A 22738-nucleotide genomic window follows, 5' to 3' on the forward strand; every position below is an offset into this window, starting at 1 on the left:
TATTCTCCACCTCTCTGCAGATCCTCCATCTCTATCCTCCACCTCTCTGCATATCCTCCACCTCTATCCTCCACCTCTCTGCACATCCTCCACCTCTATCCTCCACCTCTCTGCACATCCTCCACCTCTATCCTCCACCTCTCTGCATATCCTCCGTCTCTATTCTCCACCTCTGCATATCCTCCATCTCTATTCTCCACCTCTCTGCAGATCCTCCATCTCTATCCTCCACCTCTCTGCATATCTTCCACCTCTATCCTCCACCTCTCTGCATATCCTCCGTCTCTATTCTCCACCTCTGCATATCCTCCATCTCTATCCTCCACCTCTCTGCATATCCTCCGTCTCTATTCTCCACCTCTCTGCATATCCTCCATCTCTATTCTCCACCTCTCTGCAGATCCTCCATCTCTATTCTCCACCTCTCTGCAGATCCTCCATCTCTATCCTCCACCTCTCTGCATATCCTCCACCTCTATCCTCCACCTCTCTGCATATCCTCCACCTCTATCCTCCACCTCTCTCCATATCCTCTGCCTATATCCTCAACCTCTCTGCATATGCACATGCATATGCAACCCCCAACTACATAGTTGGGGGTTGATGTAGACCTGGACTCGACAGACCTCTGAAGGTGGACTGTCACATCAGGAACCAAGAGTTCCCCTCCATATGATTCTGCTTTTCTTTTCTTTTCTTTTCTTTCCTTTTCTTTTCTTTTAACTTAAAGCCTGACAGTTGACAGTTATAAAACACCCATGAGTTAGACTTTTGTCCAGCACATCAAACAAATGCTTGATTGGACAAGCATTGGTCTGTTCTGTTACCATTTCTTGAGTTTGGCAGGGCGCATTATGAAAAACAACAGACACGAAGCAGCATGTTTTAATCTGTCCATATTTTCTGGGTCCTTGAACAAGACCCTCGGCCCCTAGCAGCCCGTAATGTGTGGCTGCCTACTGATGGGTCAATGATTCCGTAATGGTTAATGGATTTCAATTCTATAGGACTTTTCCACTGCAAAGCAGCCCCAAATCACTTTGAATTGAATACATTTAAGTACACATTCACACACCAATGGAGGTGGTTGCCATTAACAGTGCCTCATCCATCCATAGGAGGCAGTTTGGAGTTCAGTGTCTTGGAAAGGCACAGACGGGAATCAAACCTGAAACATTCCGATTAGGAGATGATGACTCCAACACTTTACCACAGCTGGTAAAAAGTCATTTCCCCCGAGGTAGATGAATGAAGTATAGTGTCTGGGTGTCTAGGTAAACTTTATATATCAGTGGCTTTTTATTGGCCTGCAAATATGGTGGCAGCAGGTACATCAGGGATGTTACTCAGATGAAGATGTTGGACTTAGACTTGATGATGCAACACTGGACGTGTCACAGGGAGAAGTCAACTGAGTTTTCAGAGCTGATTCCCTTGAATCTCTTCAATCGAAACATATCTTGATTCCTGGTCTTACGTCGCCTAATGCTGCTACAAGCTACAGCTACAATCAATGGAAATGGAGCAGAAACTGACGTGACGATCAAAGTAACACCTGCAGCAAAACTTTCACATTGACAATCACATTCTCCATCCACTTCCAAACAGATGCTCCAGAACAATGGCTCCAGTCTTGGTTAGCTTCATGTATTTTCTTTTTCTGAAGGCGACGGCGGCAAGCAAGATAATATTACTGTTGTTTGTATTGAAATCTGTTACTCAGGTGAAGATCAGCATGGTGTAGAGCATCCAGCTTTGTGAAATCATAATCATCGTATCAAGTAAAACCTGATGCAGATCCTGGACAGGCCGGCAACCTGGTGGGTTGTATGACAGGTTGATGTAAAGCATTAATGTGAGTGGAGTCTTTGGTGGAGTTTGCAGGTTTACTCTGTTTCTGTGTAGATTTTCTCGATTCTATTTCTACCATCCACTGTCTTGATAGGTTATTGAGGGGCAATAAGTTGCCCTCAGGATGAATGGATGGATAGATGATGGATGATGGCTTGAAGGGTGACACCATTATCTAAGTGTTCCAACAACATGATAACACCAAAGCTCAATCTTTGTAAGATTGTGACAATTTACAATTTGCCTTTCATAAAGACTCCAGTGATTCAATTCTCCTCTTCTCTCATTTCTTCCTGTTTCAGCTCAGTTTTAAAAAGCATTTTCCATAATCAGACGGATTTGACGGTCGACACCCTTGTGTTCTGCACTGAGGTCACAGAGGAGGAAGAGGAAATGCCGCGAAACAGCAGGAAGAAACATTCAGCAATGAAAGTTGAGAGCGAATACAAAGTGAAAAGTAATATCAGTGAAGTAGCCACATGGACACAGAATGCTTAGCACGGAACATTATCGAAACTATTATAATTTTAGGAAACTTTGACAACAACAGAGCAACAGAGTGAGGCAATAACCGCAGAAAAAACTACTGAAAGGAAACAATGGAACAAAATTAAGAAAAGAAAAGGGATGGTGAATGTATAAAGAAGGGAAGGGGGCAAAATATAGAAAAGATGTATTGTGGGGCAATTGAGATTGAAAGAAAGAAAGAAAGAAAGAAAGAAAGAAAGAAAGAAAGAAAGAAAGAAAGAAAGAAAGAAAGAAAGAAAGAAAGAAAGAAAGAAAGAAAGAAAGAAAGAAAGAAAGAAAGAAAGAAAGAAAGAAAGATGAAAATAATACATTATGAAGGGTGATGAAGAAGGGATGATGGAGAAAACAAGAGCAAATGAGGAGTGGCACCAACTAATGATGAGAAAATCAAGATGAGTTCAAACCAAAATAGGGATGGGACGATCCAATCCAGTGTCAGTATCGGGTTCCGATAGGTTTCCGATCCATGAAGCCTCATCTGCTTCACTGTTGATGAAATGAGTCCACAGTGTTTCCCTGCCGCTGCTCTGCTCGCCGGCTGTAAAATATAGAATGGGTTTCCTGAACGGAGGCGGGTCTCAATGAGACGTGGAGTAATGAGTCAGGAAATCCACTCCACAGTTTGCAGTCAGTGAGCAGGCTAACATAGCAGCACTGTGCTATCCAACTGTTCATGACAACATGTCACTGTTTCAATGTATTTTACACTCAAAACACCACAAAGCAACAGAAACATGGACGTTAGCGAAGCCGTTGTACAGCGAGGCGACGCTCTGCAGCCAGACGTCACCGTTTTAAAACGCCGGCTCATCAAGGAGAACGGCGCTGATCGCAGCGTCTAAACAATGAACAGCAGCTCCTCCACTGTAGCGGCCGATTCACACCTCACTGAAGCTGCGTCCTCCTCCTCACTAAACTCCCTGAAAATAGTACCAATCATTTGTGTTGTGTTAGAGCTGGAAAAACTGCTGTTGGTGCTGCGTTGATAAAGAATTTCTCCAGGAATTAATAACGTGATTATGAGGTTTTTAAGTTAGAACTGGTTTATTATGAGACGATGACGTCACGCAGACCCTCACATCGTCCGGATGGAACTAAATAGTTTGGACTGCTTCCTTTTCTGACCCTTCCACTAACCTCAAGTTGTCTTTTGAGAGAATACATGCAAACATTCCTACATTTCATACTTTCCTGTAGAGACTAGTTTATTACTGCCTCATATATAATCAATGAGAAGAATAATAATACTAAAGCAAACAGAGCTCTGGTATCGGAATAATATCGGTATCGGCAGATATTCAAATTCAGGAATCAGGATTGAAAGTGAAGAAACCTGGATCGGTGCTTCCTTAAATCCATATGTGAGGAGAGGGAAGGCAGCGAGTCAGCAAAAGGAGGCCGGAGAAAGAACAAAAAGGTGAGCAACAGGAAGAGCAAGTCGATGATGTGAAGAGTGGAGGACCGAGGAGGAAGAGGAGGCAAAAAAGATGAAGACGTGGGAGGAATCAGCTGTTCTGAGTGTATCACAATTAACAGCCATAACACACCTCTCCTTCCTTCACTAAAACCACACACAAACACACACACACACACACACGCACACACACACACACACACACACACACACACACACACACACACACACACACACACACACACACACACACACACCTCATCTGCAACCAAAAACACACAAGTTCTGATGCCGACATTAAACTCCCAAAACAATTTAGCTCGTCACACACTTGCACTTACAAGGATAAACACACACACACACACACACACACACACACACACACACACACACACACACACACACGCACACACCGCCGCCGCCGCCTCCCAGAATAAGTTGGCTGCCTCTAATTGGAGTGGTGTTTGTTGCGGAGAGGTGTTGAGCGCCGCTGTAATTGCCAGGCAGGCTGGTTGACGTTCCCTGTCTCTTTATTTTTTAAGGACTGGGTAATTAGGCTCGGTGACTGCGATTGTGCCGCCACCGCCGCCCGTGCGAGCGAACAGGTGTTGGAGCGAGCGACCGAATCACGCGGCACCACGCTGACGTCACCGGTCGACTGCCGAGTGAGAAGAAGTGAGGCGACGAGGAGGCCTGCGAGCCGCTATGGTTTCTGCGAGCGATGCCGGAGACAGAGGACTGATCATCGTGGAGGGTTCAGCGAAGCTTTTCAGCCTCACCGACAGCCGACTGGAGGAGGGGGAAGGAGTCGACGACAGGAGTGAGTGAGTGGGAAAAGAAAAGCCACCTGTGAATAAAGCTCCTACCTCCACTGGAGTGTGCAGCCACTCTCGATATAGAAAGCTGTGCTTTGGCGGAGCGGCACTTACACTAAGTACCACCACGCTCAGAATGACAGCTCCAACAGTCAGATCGTCAAGTATACTGTTTACCATTCACTAATTAGCTGAAGAATAAAGGACCGACAGAAAAGGAGCTTGTTTTGGGGCATAAATGCTGAAATTGATAATCGATGAAAAGTTAACAAGTTGTGAAGCTTGAACTTTTTTCCAAGGATTACCAAACACTAACCAGTCGATTGAATCAACAGGCAGCATTGGAAAGATTATGTATTCCCAATAATATGCCTGTGGCCTTAGAAATTTGACCCCCACAATCCAACCCTTTGGTTTCTAAGTGTAAATCATTAATAAATGCTCTTTCAGATATATTACGCAAATAATATATCAAGCCAACTTTCCTCACCAATGTCTGAGAAGTTCAAAGATATTTCCACAGGGTAATCTGGGTTTCAGTTTTTCACTCCTTTCAACTGCTTGAGTTTCTTAATCACATTCACACACATCCATACGCCTGCATTGCAAGGCATTTACTCCATACATGGGGGTCCATTGGGGGCAGAATGGAACCCTCAACCTCCTGATTGGGAGACAACTGAGCCACAGCAGGTTAGCGGAGCCAGAGAGAATCTGAGCGTTGCAGGTTTCAGGAATCCCTCCGGCGCCCTGCATTACCCTGCTGGCTTAGGATCCAGAACGAGGAGAAGGATTTGGACAAAACCCACTGGCACAACTGCTTCAGTTTTGTCACTGAACACACCCAGACACAATCGTCTACTGGTCTCTTCCAGAAGGATAAATCACCCTGTCACAAAGCTCTGATCATCCCTGAGCATGGCCACACATTCATACTAGAAACAGCCTCAACAGTCTGCAGACCTCCATCCAGCAGGTGGTGGAACAGGAGAGTCACATGGGTGTTGTTCTGGCCAAGCTGTGAGTTAAAACAGAGAGAGACTTCCTGTTGTTGGTTTGGTTCTGTTATTTCTGCTCAGGGCAGTAAGAGATGTGGATACAGCAGATTGGCTGAAAGCAAAGATTCCTCATGCAGCAGGTCCGTGTGTGATCTATTTGTAACCAGGTGGATCCTTTATAGGTAGGAAGCAGTAGGTTTGAACTGCCGTTACTGAACCGGAGTTCTTCTCTTGTTCATGATCTTATCTCATATGGAATCCTCAGCTTAGATTGTAGACATGAGGCTGTTTATTCCTTATTTTCTGCATCTGGTTCACCCTCATACCTTCTTTTAACCACCTGTGCCGTAAATATCACACTCATGTCAATAAATCACTGCCTTTTGATAAATTTCTCCCCCCTGATGGTGATCCTTCATATTCGGTCTCAGAACTCCTCGATACGAGGCGTAACAGATGTGCATCCAAACTCTATCTTTTCAGGAATGCTTCCAGCATCTTCGCTGAAACCAAGAGTGGGGGAGGGTGTGAAGGTAAACTTTGGTCCAAACTGCTTTCAGCAAGGCGTTAATATTGTTCTCATATACTTTCCAAAGCATTATGAAAACGACCTTGGCAGGATCATCGTGGCTGCTGTCACAGCTAGCATGGCAATCATGAAAGATTGAATCATGAGGTGAAAAGACGCAGCGGTTCAGTCTGATCATCAAGTCAATCAAGACTTCAGAGCTATGAGGAAAATTAATATATGCTGATGTAGATGTCATTTTGCTTCACCCTATGAGAAGGTATAGACAACACTAGCTCATTTAGCCGTCTGCCTTCCAGCTACTCTGCACAGTTAATGACTGGTTTCGACTTTAAGCATACAAATCAGACAGGTAACCGGCTGCAGGTGTGCAACAGATGCTCCTAAAAACATTCCCTGTCGGTGGCAGCCAAAAGCTGACGAAGGCCGGCAATTACACACCGGCACTCGGGCGACCCTTAGTCTACTTGTTACAAAGTGCTTCACAAAGTAACACAACACTGCTGACGCACTCATCCAAAACATCTAACAAACTATACCGACGCACTATTTACATTTCAGACATTCCGCTGACTGTGGCAATAGAGTCCTGCAGTTCAAATGCAGCTTTTACATTTTGATGAGCAAGACACCACAGCATGACAGAACATAAGCCATCCATCCAGAAGTGCTGTTTTAAAAGCTCATCGTGGCCACAAATGGGCAAAATGTTGGGTAATGCCCTGGGAAACCCCCCCCCCCAAAAAGCCCCAACACACACATTAACACCTTCAATCCATTTTGGACCTATTCACAAAGAAAAAAAAGGTCAATTTCATTGTATTTTCACTGTTTGTTCACGCGAATGCAACATTATGTCTGTTTTGGTAGCAGTACGTTTGATAAAATACTGGAACATTGATGAAATGCTTCTATCTGTGTGAACAGGGTGGAAGTCAATAGTTGTTCAGCCTGTATGTAACTCCAATAAAAATGGAGGATCACAGTGTTTATGCAGAAATACACAGTACTTCTCCAACAGAAAGTACATGTGCGACACCATCATCTGCAAAAGTGGCACGGCGGCTGCTATAAACACCAGGTCCTAAATGGATCCACACAACAGAGGACGGTGAAAAGGAACTGGAGTATTTACATTGTGCACTAATCTGCATTCATGTGTGTGCATTAGAAAACAACACACTTCCTGGCATGCAAACTACAGTAACACACTTCTTGCTTCCCCATGTGGAGTTTTTCAATCATTATTGCTTCCATAATTCCTATGAAAACAAAACAATACTTTTCCTGGGAGATGATTTTGATGGTAACGAGTCACCAAATGAAGCACACGGCACTAAAACTACAAGATCAACATAAAACAACACAGAGTTAACTAAATCATAGGACATGTTGGTGAACTATAAGAGCAAGGAGAAACAAGATTAATGTGACGCAGTGAAATGAACCACAGAATGTGCTGGTGTCTGATTACTATCAATAAAATGGTAATGTCACTGATACCACTGACATTCCATTGGCTTTGTTGCCAGTTCTCCTGTTTCTTTACATCCATGATAAATGACATACAAGTTTCTAAAGGCTCAACAAGAATCATTCAGAAAACATCATCTTACATCATTTTGGTACGCTAAATGAAATGTTTCTTTCAAGAAGAGCCCACCCCAAGATTTTAGAGCATCTTCCGGCCCTGTTGTTTCCTGCCGTCACTTAATGGATGCTGGATTGGCTCCAGTGACAATGAACCGGGACAGAAGACATACGACAGACATTAGCATGCACAATGGCACAATGAATTTAAGTAGTCCTCACAACTATGAGCATGTTTGGACCTGAAGCTGACCTGAAGCCAAGAAAAGACAATTAAATGATAATAACCTCAAAGTGACGAGCAACAAGAGCCTGAGATAATCCAACTTGGAATCTAAGACGCTGGGGGATAAAAGTTGACAAGCAGGATTTAAAACAGCTTGATTTAAGTCGATTCAAAAAGACCAAACTGGAAACAATACAAAACTGATGTGAACCTGAAGCGGCCCGGCCCGGCTCAGCACATTTCCGCTTTGTCTTCGGGGAAAACATATGGAGCGCCGACTCGGTAGCGAGCCGGCCCGTCGAAGCACGAGGCACGTCAATCTCCTGAGCTTTAAGGAAAAAAAGACATGCAGGGAAGAAAAAACACACAAATCCACGCTGAGCACTCTCGGGCGCTAACCTTGAAATCACTGCCATTATTAGCAGAGTCATTATTAGCATTAGAAAAGCAAATGGAGCTAATAATATTTGCCATTATGACTAAAAATGCCTATTAATCCCTAATCCGCACCACAATTAAGAGCATGGCTGGGTGTGTGTGTGTGAGTGGTTCTACGTCGCCGTCGCGGAGAAAGCAGGCAGAGGCAGAGCGAAGGTGGGAGGCACAGGCATTAAGCCACTGGCTCCTGCTCTCCATCTCTATTTTGAACGCGATCAGTCGGGCGGTTTTTGAGTGACGGGTGTAACGGAGGCAGATTTGACTGAATAAAGACAAGAGGGTGGCGGTGGGGGCGTGCTCGCCACGCCGGAGCGCGTTATCTGTCTCAGTACAAGTGCGTCAAATCAAACGGCAGAGGGGATATTATTAAAGCCATCCCCCCTTTTTTTTTTTCTCCGCTGTGAACTGTGACTTAATAAGCTACGCCAATTAGGGGAAACAAAAATCAGGCGTGCCATCGGAGCTCTATCAGCCCTCGCCCAAATCTCTCAGCTAATGCGTGAAGCGCGCTGGCAGTGGCGGCGGCGCCGCCGTTTGTCTTCGCTTTTGACAAGAAAGGGAAGAAGAGGCGGAAGGAGGGACGAAAATAAAATAAATTGATTTGGATTTTTTGCTTTTAAACTGGCGAGGATTTTTTTTTTTTTAAGAGCATCCCTGTCGTATATTTAGACGATTTCTCCACACAACAAATTCCACTGCAAGACGAACCTGATGTGACTTTGTTCTAAATGATTGTCTGTGTTGTCAGCTCCATTTGACTAAAAGAGTCTGTTTGAAGACCAGAATTTATGAGACAAAGTAGATAATCTGCAACTTTCACCACTAAATCCATCAAATCTCCTGACTTCCCACCACCTGTCTGCAAAACATTCAAAATGATGACGACACATATTAAAAAGATGCTTTTTTTCTTTGCTATCTTTGCCGTTATGCAAAGGGAGTGTAGGATATTTAACTGTTGAGTTTTTATTTTTCAGAGCTCATTTTTGTTTTTCTCATTTTAGCTCACTTTCTCATTTTTTTACTCAGTCATTTCTGGCTATTTGGGCTGTTCCAGACATTTGAACAATTTTGCTTATTTTCAACATTTTTAACAGTTTTACTGGGTTTTTTTGGGCACTTTGAGCAAAAGAACACGATTTTTGCCATTTAAATATTTTCAATCCTATTGCATATTTTTTTAAAACCATTTGAGCCTAATCGGTTGTTTAAACCCATGTTTAGCCTTTTAGAGTTTTAGCTTCTTTTAGCCATTTTTGCCATTCAGCACTTTCATCATCACTTTTTATTGTCAATATTTTTCACCCATAAAACCTCAAGCAACTTTGTTAAAATTAAAACACAATGAAATAGAATGAATCCCTTTAGTTTGGCTGCAAGTTGTTTCTGTATTTGAAAAGTGACGGCGGTGAGGCAGTAGGTGGAAGAATCTCATTGAAGGGAAAAGAAGAAATGTTGGTTTCTGTGTAACTCTGCTGAAGACCAACGTGGTTGCAGATCTCTGCCTCAGAACTCCTTCTCGTTACGCCGCTTTAGGTTTAGACTCTGTGTTCTGTGCCGTCCTGCAGGATCTGTGTTACAGGAAGTTCCTGTTTTGTGCTTTCTGAGCTCTAAATGTGTCTTTCCTCAGTTTTTGTTCTGATTTCATCCAGATGCACAACCAGCTGTTTGTAAAATTAAACTGTGTTTCTGAAGAGATTTCAGTTTTTCTCTGAGCTTCACCACCGAGAGACAGAAACAGGAAGTGAGACAGTTTCAGGTTGTTTTTTCCCTCCTCCTTTTAACTTCTCTCCTCTTACAATGGTTCTCCCCCTTCTTCTAATGTTTTCGTCTTTTCTTCTTCTATATTCTTATATCCATCCTTTCCTTCCTTCCTTCTATCTTTGTCTATTCCTCCTTTTCCTGTTTCTTCTATTTTAGTCTTTCTTCTTTTATTTCTTCTTCTTTCATCACTTTTCACGTCATTTCAATTCCCCTTTCTTCAGATTCTCATGTTTTTATGCTTTCTCTTTTTTCTTGATTTTTACATTTCTTTTCACTCATCATGTCATTCATTGTTGTCCTCTTTCCTTCTCTCACTCTTCTTTCTATATTCTCATTTCACTTCATTTTCTTATCTTTCTCTCATTATTATCATTCATCTGTTCTCCCTTTTTGTGATGATTTTCTTCACTTCTATTCTTTTTTCACTCCTTCTTTCTTCAGTTGCTTCTTTTTTCTTTGTTTCTATCTTTAATTATTTCTTCCTTCTTTTTTCTTCTTCCGCTTCACGTGATTTGATCACAAACCTTTCCTTCATTCTTTTCCTTTCTTTTATGTTCCCTCTTCCTTTTTTCCTTCTTAACTTGATCCCTTTGGTTATTCTTTCAGCCTATTTTCATCCCCTTTTATATATTCTTCCCTTCTTTTATTCTCATTTATGTATACTTTTTTTCTTCTGAACCATTTCATTCTTAGATTATGTCAAACCAGTGGCTTTGTATTTTTTTTCCTGTAATCTTATTTTTCTTCCACCTTTCAATAAGAAACTCTTCCTGTTCTTCATGTTCACTTCCACTTCGAGTCTCTCTTGGTAGTTTTCTATTTCCTCCTCCTTCTCTTTCTTTCTTCAGCTTCCTTCTTTCCAGCCTTCCTCCATCCACCTGTTTTATTAATTTCCCACTTCATCTCTGTCCTTTGAATCAACTGACTTCCCATTTGAATTCTCTCCTCCCATGTTTAGTTTTCCTGCTCTTTTCCTTTTTTCCTCCCTAAAATCCCATAGAAGTGGAAGTGACGGAGAAACCACCTCCATCACTCCATCTCCATTCTGCCGAGTGTAAAACACACAGGTCTCCTTCCAACACCTCTGACATGGAGACGAACGGCAGATCTGAGAGGTTAGAACAGCGTTTTTTTTTATTTTTTAAAGAGGAAAACAGCGAAGCAGCCAGGACCTGAAATAGACGAGCGGTGGTGGCGGTGGTAGCGGCGGCGGCGGCGGCAGAGTGAAGCCACTCTGTTGAACGGCTTCATCCAGGAGGAGATTAGAAACACACACAGAGTTTGAAGTGTGCATTATCTTTCCAGGGATGATCCCGAAATAAACAACAAGAAGGAGCGAAATCTCTCAATAATTAAAGCGCCTAATCCACTTCCTGTTGGCGATGACCGTGGGCTGAGCGTGTCAGCCGGGATGTTTATGTTTTTGGATGCTTCTCGGTGGTTTTGAAGGTGAAATGTGCGGCCAGAAAAGCGCCGGGGCTTACATGGAGCGCTGCGCAGGCTTCAAAAGGCGGGAAGCATTCACGGGATTGTGTGAAGGCTGTCATTTCAGCATTCACTGGCTCCGTGAAGACACGTTCGGGGGGGAGAAATGTCACTCCTTATCCTCAAAAGCATCAGATAAAGCATATCCTGGAACATATTTTTAGTCCCCGGCTTCAGTCTGACTGAGGAGGTATTTTTACACAACACTCGTGCCATTTGGTGCTTTCATCCAGACTCTTGTCCCTGTTACAGCCTCAATTTTTTTCTGTTGATGTTGTCTTCTAAAGCCTTGTTTGGCAAGCTCGGCCCATTCTGCACGACGTGCATCCTTTATGTTGGGGAATGTCTGCGCTGGCACATCAGTGGCAGTGAAAATATACGAGGTAAATGTGATCACTGTGGAGAGGTGTTGGGTTTTACATCTTGTGGTGTCAAATGAAATCTACATAAAAAAGCTTGCATGGATAATTCCAAAATCAGACATTCAGGTATCTGTCGCACAATTTTTACTGACTTTAATCACATTTTTTGACATTTTTAAATCACTTATTTACGCAAGAATATGTGTACCGTGGTTTTGAATGAACAAAAATGGTTTTTAAATGTAATTTCTGAGCTATGAAAGATACTACTGAAGTAAAACTTATTAAAATAGTAAACAACATCCAAATGGTGTGAAATCAGTTCATTACAGCTTTGGGTTTCGCGTAGAGCTGCAGAAGGATTCTGAAACTATCACACATTAAACTATGCTTGTTTTCTGTCAGGAAAGAGTCCCAGTGGTCCACATTGACAGTCAATTTATGACTCCATCATCTTCCATATGAATTTTAAAAAATGGCTGCAGCAGCTGGAAAGCAGTGATGTTTGCACTCTGAGTGACTGGTGGTGAACTGGAATCCCCCACTGCACAAATGTAAGCTAGAATATGGTGAAGGTAAAGTCCTGTCTTCATTGTATATACTTTCTGCAAAGTTGCTGTTAAATTGTTGTGTGTTTTAGTGAAACCGGAGCAAATTGAATGTGCCCCCGACACATAACGTCTTTGAACGATGAGCAAAACTTCAAAAGCTGCCGTAAAGCAAAGTTTCAACTGGAGAAAGAAAATCACTCAGTGAATACAGGTTTCAGCATTATTTAGCATTAGTGAGCCTTCAATGCATCTCATGCATTCACAGGCTGATGTTCGCAATGAGATTAGAGGCGACTCGTGCTTCTTCACACGTTGGTCCTGAAGCTGAGGTCAAAGTGAAGCTCCTGCTGAACCATCAGAACAAACGAGCTTCACCTTGAGAGAATCTTCTGAGGGATCCAACATACAGACGTACACCTTCAGTACAAAAATAAACAGGACTATTTCTGCATGAGGGTGTTGTGGCGCCGTCCCCTCACTGCATCACGATACACGATATATATCTCCATATTTAGCCTGAAACCAACACTTTTGATGCATAAATCACACTAGTATGAGGATTCTATGTCGACATTAAAACATTCTTGTTCACACTACATTAATATACGCAAATATTTAACTGAGCTGCAACAAGGGGGAAATCACAACAAATTGAATCTTGCCAAAGCAGTATTTATTACACAGCACCATCATGAAATAGTCATTTATTGTTTTTCCTCTCACTTGAGGGCCAACCAGGTAGAGTTTTCAACCTGGTTTTCAACCAGGCAGTTTATATCTTGAGTCAAGTGAGTTTTCTGAACTCAGACTTTTTAAATACACTTACTGGGACGATGTCTTCTCTATGTGGCAAGTTATGGAGTTGTGGAGGGTTGTGAAGGGTGGAGGAGACCACACAGGACACATTGGCCCATGGGAAGTTGGCTGGGCCAAAGCCACACCATGCCGTCCTCCCCCAGTGGGCTCCCCGGCAGCCACTAGGACAACCCGTGGCAGGTAAGAATGATGGGCAAGCTCACAGCATGCGTCTGACCCATGCGGGCCGGAGGTCCTGGACCATGGCCGGAGAGATCCGTATGGAGGTGTTGCCTTGGGGCGACGGGAGCACTCTGCTCACAATCTGCTAAGCTAAGGTGTATGACGTAGCTCTCGCGAGAGAACAGGATGTCCGTAGGAGCGCTCGTTTTGTTTATGAGCACCATCAGCTGCAGCCAGCAACTTAATGCCTGCGACTCAAAGCTACAGTGTGAAACTCAAATATTAACGATATAGTTATTTTCTATATGACACAGAGAACAAGCCATGATACATCGAGAATATATCACCCAGCACTACCACCAATTATTAAGTTGACTTCTGCCTCGTAGCTGTAGGATTTTAAACCTGGCATGGATCCATCCTTCAACCCTCCTTCCAAAATGGCTTTTCTTTATGTTGGATTTCTCCCGTCTTTGCTCCTGTTATAACAGTTGCTGCTACTACAGGCCACAATATATCTACACACAGACGGACAAAGCAACCTAGATTTTTTAGGAGAATATTTTATTTTTCATTAACATTAAAAAAGCTTGTAGTATCTACAGTTTCTGCTGTTACTGTAGCTTCTGTCTCACTTCTTTGCTTTCCCATATACTTTATAAATCTGTGGATTTTCAGTTATAAGCTAAGTTATTGAGGTCTACTCCTCAGAGAGCCAGAGGAGGTTTCAAATGAGTCCATAAAGCTCATTTCTGGAGGTCAAACTGCTCACAGGAAAAGCTGCACAAAAGTCAACAATCCTTTTGAAAACCCACCAGTCTGCTGTCATGAAGTCAAACATGACTTCCAGTATGACGATGAGAGGAGACTCTCACCCCATACATTCATATATGTACAAGTTCAGGAGCATTGAAATCCTGATTCGTGAGCTGAAGCAGGCGGTGGGCCATGCTCCATGCTAGCATGCCCCCCCGCCCGGGTCGCGCTCCAGTCTTTGGGAAGCGCCGCTCTCATGGTTGTGTGGGTCTATAGAGTTCTAATTAGCTGCATTCACAAACAGCACCAGGCTCATCAAAATGCCGAGGCCTGCAGAAAGCCACAGCAGGGGTGAACAGAGAGTGTGTGTGTGTGTGTGTGTGTGTGTGTGTGTGTGTGTGTGTGTGTGTGTGTGTGTGTGTGTGTGTGTGTGTGTGTGTGTGTGCGTGCGTGCGTGCGTGCGTGCGTGCGTTCAGTGTGATTTGTGTAGGGTGGGTAAGTGTGTGTGTGACACCACAGTTCCTGTATCAAAAGGGGGAAAAAAGCAACAATCCCAATGTGAAAAAAACGCGACGCGACAACCAACCTGCGGCCTAACAACCACTACAAATTCCACTAAATCCACTCGCCCGCTTCCTTGTTTTAGACAAAATGGTGACATTTGTTGTTGTCCTCCATTTGTATGCACGGCACGGGAGGAACCGACATCCTGACACCGCAGAGCACCAACAACAACAACAACAACAAGCACACAACCGAGACGTAAACAAAGAAGACGCCTCGCCGTCTCCCTCTGTCATCCAGCCGGCTAACAAAATGGCTTCCGAGAGGCGAACGAAGGCGAGCTGACCAGGAGCGGCTTCAACTCCCCCGGTCCGGTGAACCGGTGAACCGGTTCCAGGCGAGCTGACACTGCAGCATGAACACAACACAGATGGAAGCGATGCAGCCTGACAGCAGCGAGGAGATCCAACATGGAGCAGAGCGGCGGCAGCAGCAGCGGGAGGGAGGTGGCACAACGTGGAGGAAGTTCACAACACACACTAATACGCTACACGCTAATAAAGGCTATGATCAGAACATTACACACTCGCAGATAGAATCAAGAAGCAGCTCGAAGAGGCTTCACGCTCCTCTTGGAAACCTCCAGACACACATTTGAGAGCAGCAGCTCGGCCAGCTTGTGTCTGAGGCTCTTTTATAAAATCCAAAGAAGCTCGATGAGCCATTAGCTTAGCCAGTTAGCAACACAAATATAGCCTCAATCTTCCTGACAGACAAACATTTTGTCATTTTTGCTTTTTTTTTTTTAAGGTACAGTATGTGACATTTAGCCAATCAGGACAAAGTGGTTGTTGAATTCCCTGGTCTTCCTTCAACTTTTAAATGTTTTTGTCAAATTACCTCCAAGATCAGCATTAAGCTCAATTAAACATCTTTTCGGGGCTTTTCCGTGATTATCGAATGCATCAAGTAAGAAGAAATGATCACGGTAGAAGTTCAGTCACGGTTGATTTGGACTGCTTTCCACTGTCACATTCACACACATCATCACACACCAATAGCAACATAGCTGCTGGATGAGGTGTACATCCTGCTCTGGAAACACAGTCAAATCAATCCATGCTCTTCTCAATGTCCTTCCCTCCTGAGCCCAGTATTCCCCCGCAGTTTAGAACCTGTACTTAAAGTCCTGTGTATCTATAGTTATCTGTATGACGTCTACTTTAAAAACACACAATTTCATGACATATATCAAATAGAAACCAGCTGACTGTGATAATCACTTTACAGGAGCTAAAGCTCAAAACTTCCTGAAAACTTCAAATTAGCTGATGTGTGAATGTTCTGGACAAAGAGAGACGATACGTCATCATCTTGGCCTGATCACACTTCCTAGACCTGAGCAGGAGAGTGCGCAACACCGAGTCAGCACTTTTTAATTTGATGAATCAACTCCATTATGACCAATTTTACAAAAACAAAACAGTTCAAACTATGTTCACTTTCATATCCAAATCTGCATAACCGAATGTTTCCAACTCATGTACATCGAGGGAACTGCTCAATCTTTTTTTTTTTATTTCACCTTTATTTTACCACAAAAAACCTTGAGATCAAAAATCTATTTTTCAAGACCAAGACAAGCAGCAGTACATTAAGGTTCCAGACAAAACCGACACATAAAACATATATGTATATGTATGTATGTGTGTGTGTGTGTGTGTGTGTGTGTGTGTGTGTGTGTGAGTGTGTGTGTGTGTGTGTGTGTGTATATATATTTGCGCACAAATTAAGATTTGCCATCTTTAGCTTGTTAGCATGCAAATTGACCATATGAAGCTAAATGTTTCCATAAACCCAAGAATGTCCATTAAATGATTCTTCCTGTTAGTCTGATGTTTGTTTAAAAACTACAAATGAATCCATCAGAGTGGAGGACTTTGTTAAAAGAGAGGACAACACGACTGTTTCCACATGAACTAACGCACAATAAAAGTCTGATCACCAAACTGAACAATCCGCCGTGTGACGCGGCTGAACCAGGTCAGTCTGCAAATAGCAGGAATGAAGAAGGAACCATCTGAAGCCATCAAGTTATTTTCAAAGTCTCTTTAAATCGCAAAACAAACGAGGAAGCAAAACAGCAGACGAATCAACAACTCTGCATTTGCATGTGCAGAACATGAATTCAACACAAAGAAGATTCAAACAGCAAACGAAGCAGCAGAGAGCAGGTGTGAGAGTAGGAGGAGGAGGAGGAGGAGGAGGAGGAGGAGGAGGAGGAGGAGGAGGAGGAGATGAAGAGGAGGAGACAGGGAAAAAAAAAAGAATAGAAAGCTGACGTACTTGAGCCGGAGAAATGTCCGCTCCCCAGGGAGGAGGGTCCGTTCTTTCCACTGCTAACAGGAGGGGAAAACATCTACAAGACAAACAGAGCGCACATTACCTGGAGAGCAGTGACACACTGCTCTACTCACGCTGAAGCTTCATTCCAAAACGCCACGACAACATTCACTTCTCCTTCTGCTGGATCTCATCAAGTATTCACAGAACTGTCATGGTGACATGTTTCAGTCTGTTTTGTCTTTTTAAAGCATTTCGTTTCACTTGCGTGTTCTGGAAGGAAACTTTGGATTTTTAAGAAGAAACGTTCTTTATTACCAGTGTGGCTCGGGCTGGGTATTTTCTTTACAAACCAAAACGAAACATTATTTATTTGCTAAACGTGTGATCTTGTGAACTATATCGTTTCTCAAATGCTTATGTTGAGTTGAGGAGAAACACATTGAGCTTGCACATTTAAAATTTTGAATTTTGAAGAAGAAAAAAAAGAATCTAATTACAAATTTGAGAGAGAACTATGATGCTAATTGAAGTGAACCAATTTGATAGTAAATATTTAATTGTAGTGACTGAGTTGCAAACAAGTGTGAGGTCAGGAGGACAAGGGATGGCCGACAAGTTTAAAGTCAAGACCAGCATGAGGAGTCCAAGTGCAACGACAGAAGGAAAAGCAAAGTCCACATCAACAAAGGTCCAGAGTTCAGTTCAATATCAAGTCCAGATTTGGGTCCAAAGTCACTGGACCCTCAGTTTTCAGCTCTGGCTTCAGTTTCAGCAGGTAAGACAACGGTTCGATACAGTGAGTCGAGACGAGGCCAAATTCGACTTCCAAAAGCATCGAGTGGAAGCATCGAGTCCATCAAGGCCACATTGTCGAGTCCATGGAGGAAAAGGTCCTGAATGCTGACAGCACGTTACGACATGTCCGTATGAAGCCTCACAGGTAAACATGAAGGTTCTGAGTCCAGGAACCTTCAGTTCAGTCTTGAAACACCTTTAAATCCAGAAGACTGTGGTTAACCTCCAAACGAAAACAAAGAGGCCAAAGGTCAAGGTCCAGCTGCCCAAAGCTAGGTCCTGAAGTAAGACTGAGTCATTCCCCGATCCACGTTCTGATAAGTCTAGATAAATGGGTCCGGGTGTCACTAATAAATTCAACAAATCAGAAGACAAACGCAAAACAGAGTCCAGGCAGGCCACTGTAAACCAGCACCAACATCAGATTAGACCAGACGTCCATTCAAAACTCACAAAAAACAGTTTTTACCTCCAAACATTTGTAGTAATCTACATTATTGACCAAGTGTGTGAGTAGACATGAAGAACGGCTAACGTGCAGCTAACAGCTAACTGTGGCTAACAGCCAACTGTGGTTAACAGCTAACATGTGGCGAACAACTAAACTGTGGCTAACATGGATCCTAATGATGGACTGAACCAGGGTCACGTTGTGGGTCAAAATCAATGATGTCCAGTCAGAATGATGTCCAGTCAGAATGATGTCCAGTCAGAACGACGTCTAGATCAGCGAGTTTGTGTTTTCCTGCTCATTGTTGATGAAAGTTAAAATAAAGATTTTCCATAACGTGATTCTGATTCCGTATCAATGAAGGCAAATGAAGTATAAATGAAAACTGAAGTGACATCTGGTCTTGAGGGTTGAAGGCGTTTATGCACAATCTTTTTTTCCTGTCAGAAACTGGATCAGGCCACCTGGACCGGGAGACGTGTCCTGGAAGACGTCCCTGATAAGACTGAACATTTTGTGAATATCCATGAACGTAATCCAAACAAAACCTGACAAATGTTGATGCTTCATGAGAAGTGCTTTGTTTCTGTGGACTTGAACAGCATAAATTTCATGGTGATTCAGGATAATAAAGGAGAAGCAGAAGAATGTGGACGTGTTTAAAGGTTTTGGAGTTACACCATTAGAGGAGAATGTGACGCTGCTGGTATGAGACTTAATTAGAACATCTTCATTAGTCGAAGGACTGGATTTACAGTCTGATTCTGACTTCTTGGTACTTGACTGTGTTCAGCCTGTTGTGGCGTCGATGCCTCCACGTCTCGTTTGATACCCAGCCTGAGCCATCGCACACTCTCATCTCAAGAGTTCATTTTCCAAAACACTGCAATGGTTTCCTGGTTTATTTTTATCCAAATGAAACAAAAAGAAATCCGATTCCTCATTCAGCATCTGTGAAAAATAAAGGGAATGGCTGGAATCACCTGCTCAACTCCGAGAAAAATATGTTCTCATCGTAAAGCGTCAATTCTGCCAAATGTTGGGCGGCTTATTTTGGAGTGAAACACTTCGTGTCTACTTCATATCTGACTGAAACATATGAGATAACCATCAGAACTAGTTGCCATCTGCTCTGCACATCTACAGGAAAATGGAGGCCACGTTTAGACTGAACGCCGAGTCCTGCTGAAGAGCTGCCGCAGCACTTTATGAGCTCCAGAGAAAACCTCCTCGCTCCCATCTTGCTCCGGGTTTTAACATTTGGACAGAACTTCCTCGTTCTTTTGAGCGACTGTGAGCGGTGAGCGGCGGATCTGTCGGAGGCCTGCAGCACATCCACGCCAAACAAACGCTCGGTGGATCGAACGCACATTATTAGCGAGGGGAAGGGTTGTTATCGTGTGTGTGTGTGTGTGTGTGTGTGTGTGTGTGTGTGTGTGTGTGTGACGGGGGTTCTGTTGATATCCCAGTCGAACCGCTCTGAGCTGCCGGCGGCGGCGGCTCGTGGGCGCGTACAGACAGATGATGGCATAAATTAACGCTCGGCCTGCGTCAGTAATGAGAAGAGCTGCGTTCTGACTGCTGCTGCCCTCCTTTGTTTGAAGATGGTGGAGAGATACAGGACTGAAATCAATCTAATTTAAGTTGGGGTTTTTTTTGTTGTTGTTGTTTTTTTATAAAACACGCAGACGCCAAACAAGTGTCCATTATTTAATAGAGCGAGTCAGTTGCTTGTTTGTGAATATTTAACACCTATAATAACGGACCCATTCAGCCTTTATCAACATCTATGCAGGACAAGAGCTTTTTATGTAGATTATTTATAATTAAGACATATAGCATTAGTACACTATTGCTCAGTCTTTGTCCAATTAATTGCTTTAATCAGCCGGTTTTCATTTAAAAAAAGGACTTTTCATCACCGTTGTACATGTAGGTTTGAATATTTAATTTTCAAATATATTTAGCATTTTCTCTACCTTTTAAAATACAAGTCATTATAAGCTCCACCACAGATGTAGGATGTGTGTTGCTAAAGCAATAATTTTTCTTTCATTATTTATTGAGATTTCATTTGGCTTTTAATCACCTTCAAGATTTAAACAGTGAACCTACAAATGAAATGTGCCTGAAAATGTCAAAAGGTGTGACTACAAATACACAAGAATCAAAAACCTTACTGAAAGTACGTGTATCGCTTCCCATTTCTGAGCCACAACAAAGCAATGTGCTTCGTTACATCGTGCTTTCACACACATTTAAATTATCACAAGGTGTGACAAAAAATAAAAAACATAAAATATGGGAAAGTCAGAAAATAAAGGTTATTTAAGTTTTGATTTAAACTCCATAAAAGTTCCTGTAAAAGCACTGATTGTAGTTTTTGTAGACGTCCAGTCGCTGCTGTCACTGAACAGCTTATTCACTCATTTAAGTCATTTTTAACAAACTGGACTTGATGATGTGTGCCACTGAAATGCCGAAACAAAGAATCACCTGAAAACCTTAAAAGGTGTAAAGAAATTTAAATATCATTATGAGCCACACACATAGTAAAATCTAATTATTTTCAATTGCAAAGATTCAATTCACTAGAAAACTGTTTAACTGATAAATGCTGAAAGCTGATGTGTTGTAATTATCTTCATGAGACTGACCGACAATGTCTGAACAAGATGTGTAAATATAGATATAAAGTCCCAATATTGGATGTTTTTTCTTGTTACACCAGTCGTATTATTAAGTATGTTTAATCAAATATCAGTTTAAGCTTCATATAGAAAATGGCTTTGGCCTGTGTGTCACCACATTAAGAATTAATAGTGATGTTCACCTTATTCTACTTTACAGTGTTTCTAATGTATTGAGCTTCACAGCCAATGGAAAAGTGGAAAGTGTTTCATTTTTGTACTCTAGTTTTAATGCAGGAGTGAATTGATTGATTGTGGGTTGATTAGTCTGAAGGATAAAAACGTTAAAATAATTGACTGAGGTTGGATCCTGATGTAAAGAGGAACTAATTCCACTCAGGAGACGTCAAGATGGAGTTTGACAGAAAAAGGGAATCTAAAATATTTCACAAACTTGATTTCAAACCACTGATTAAAACAAATTCTCCTTTGTGTCTTTTTTAATCTAAACTAAATGGAACTTAATCATTTTTGCACAAAAACTATGAGAATCACTTGAAAATGTTAAAAGGTGGAGGCTAATCAAAGAACACAATAAAAGCAGCTGCTGATAAACAGATTCATGTTTCAGCTTTTTACTTTTAAATGGTTTCCACAAAGACTGAATGTCAAGCAGTGTAAACACAAAATTATTTTTTTAGGTGTTTTTTAGGTCAAAATCCATTTTTAGGAAAATAATCTAATATCCTCATGCACTTCCTGTGGAAGTCAAATGTAGAAAATAAGAGCAATGGAAGCCATGTTTTTGTGGTTACACCAATGGGTATGTTTTTAATTAGCTTCTCTTTAAGAGAAATATCAATATAACCTGCTCATAATGTGTGTGTGTGTGTGTGTGTGTGTGTGTGTGTGTGTGTGTGTGTGTGTGTGTGTGTGTGTGTGTGTGTGTGTGTGTGCGTGTGTGTGTGTGTGTGCGTGTGTGTGCTATTTATATAGACTTTTCATGGATTTCTGAAGCGATGACACTTGAGTCATGTTCTTAATAAACCTGCATATCGATTCGGTGTTTGTGTTTTTATTTTTGAATTTGCTGAATGGACAGGACTCGTTTGAAGTGTTGAGCGGAGGTATTGTGTTGCTGTCAGGTGAGACGTGTGTTTCACGAGGCCTCTCGGTGCTGGCTGCATTGTTCCTGCTGCATCCTCACTGCCTACTGCAGACAGAGCGCACAGGCCTCAGCCCTGCTACCGCCTCACAGACCTCTGTCTGCACCTTCTTTATTACAATAAATGCTTTTCACAAACATGGTAATTTTTCCCTTTGAATCCTCCTGTAGGGTTTTTGTTTATTGCACTAACACTGGAGTGCAGCTTGCTGGGCGGCAGCAGTGGAATGGGGGAGTTGAGTGCAGGCAGGCCTGTCGGAAACGGAGCTTTTCCTTCATTTCACAGCAGGATTAAAACAAGTCTGATATTTTCTTTTTCTACATTTGGGGTGATTCAGGTTTTTTTTTTTTTTCTGTTTTAATTTCTCCTCCTAGGAGGAGAGGCAGAGAAAACATGGCCGGGAACCGGACCCGTTTCCTGCAGGAAAACACGCACGCACACACGCGCAAACTTTCTTTTTTTTTTTTTTTTAAACTTGGGAGTCGCGGAGTTTGGTCTCTTAAAGCAGGGCTGCAGGTTCATGTCTCTACGTCGAGCCTGTTTTGTTCTATATTGTTGTCA

At 42.5% G+C, this 22738-nt stretch overlaps 1 protein-coding gene across 2 annotated transcripts in view; it reads right to left on the reverse strand.

Annotated features, from left to right (window-relative positions):
- Positions 1 to 17208, reverse strand: part of tcf4 (transcription factor 4) — a gene marked incomplete at its 5' end in the record, with an annotated part of 300703 nt that extends 283495 nt beyond the window's left edge. For both annotated transcript variants that reach the window (XM_080510102.1, XM_080510103.1), the window contains one exon: positions 17136 to 17208. In XM_080510102.1, the coding sequence (XP_080366228.1) occupies positions 17136 to 17208 (73 nt within the window). The remainder of the gene's footprint in view (positions 1 to 17135) is intronic.
- Positions 17209 to 22738: the final 5530 nt, after the last annotated feature.

Source organism: Blennius ocellaris (assembly GCF_963422515.1).
Source record: "Blennius ocellaris genome assembly, chromosome: 15".
Taxonomy (NCBI): domain Eukaryota; kingdom Metazoa; phylum Chordata; class Actinopteri; order Blenniiformes; family Blenniidae; genus Blennius; species Blennius ocellaris.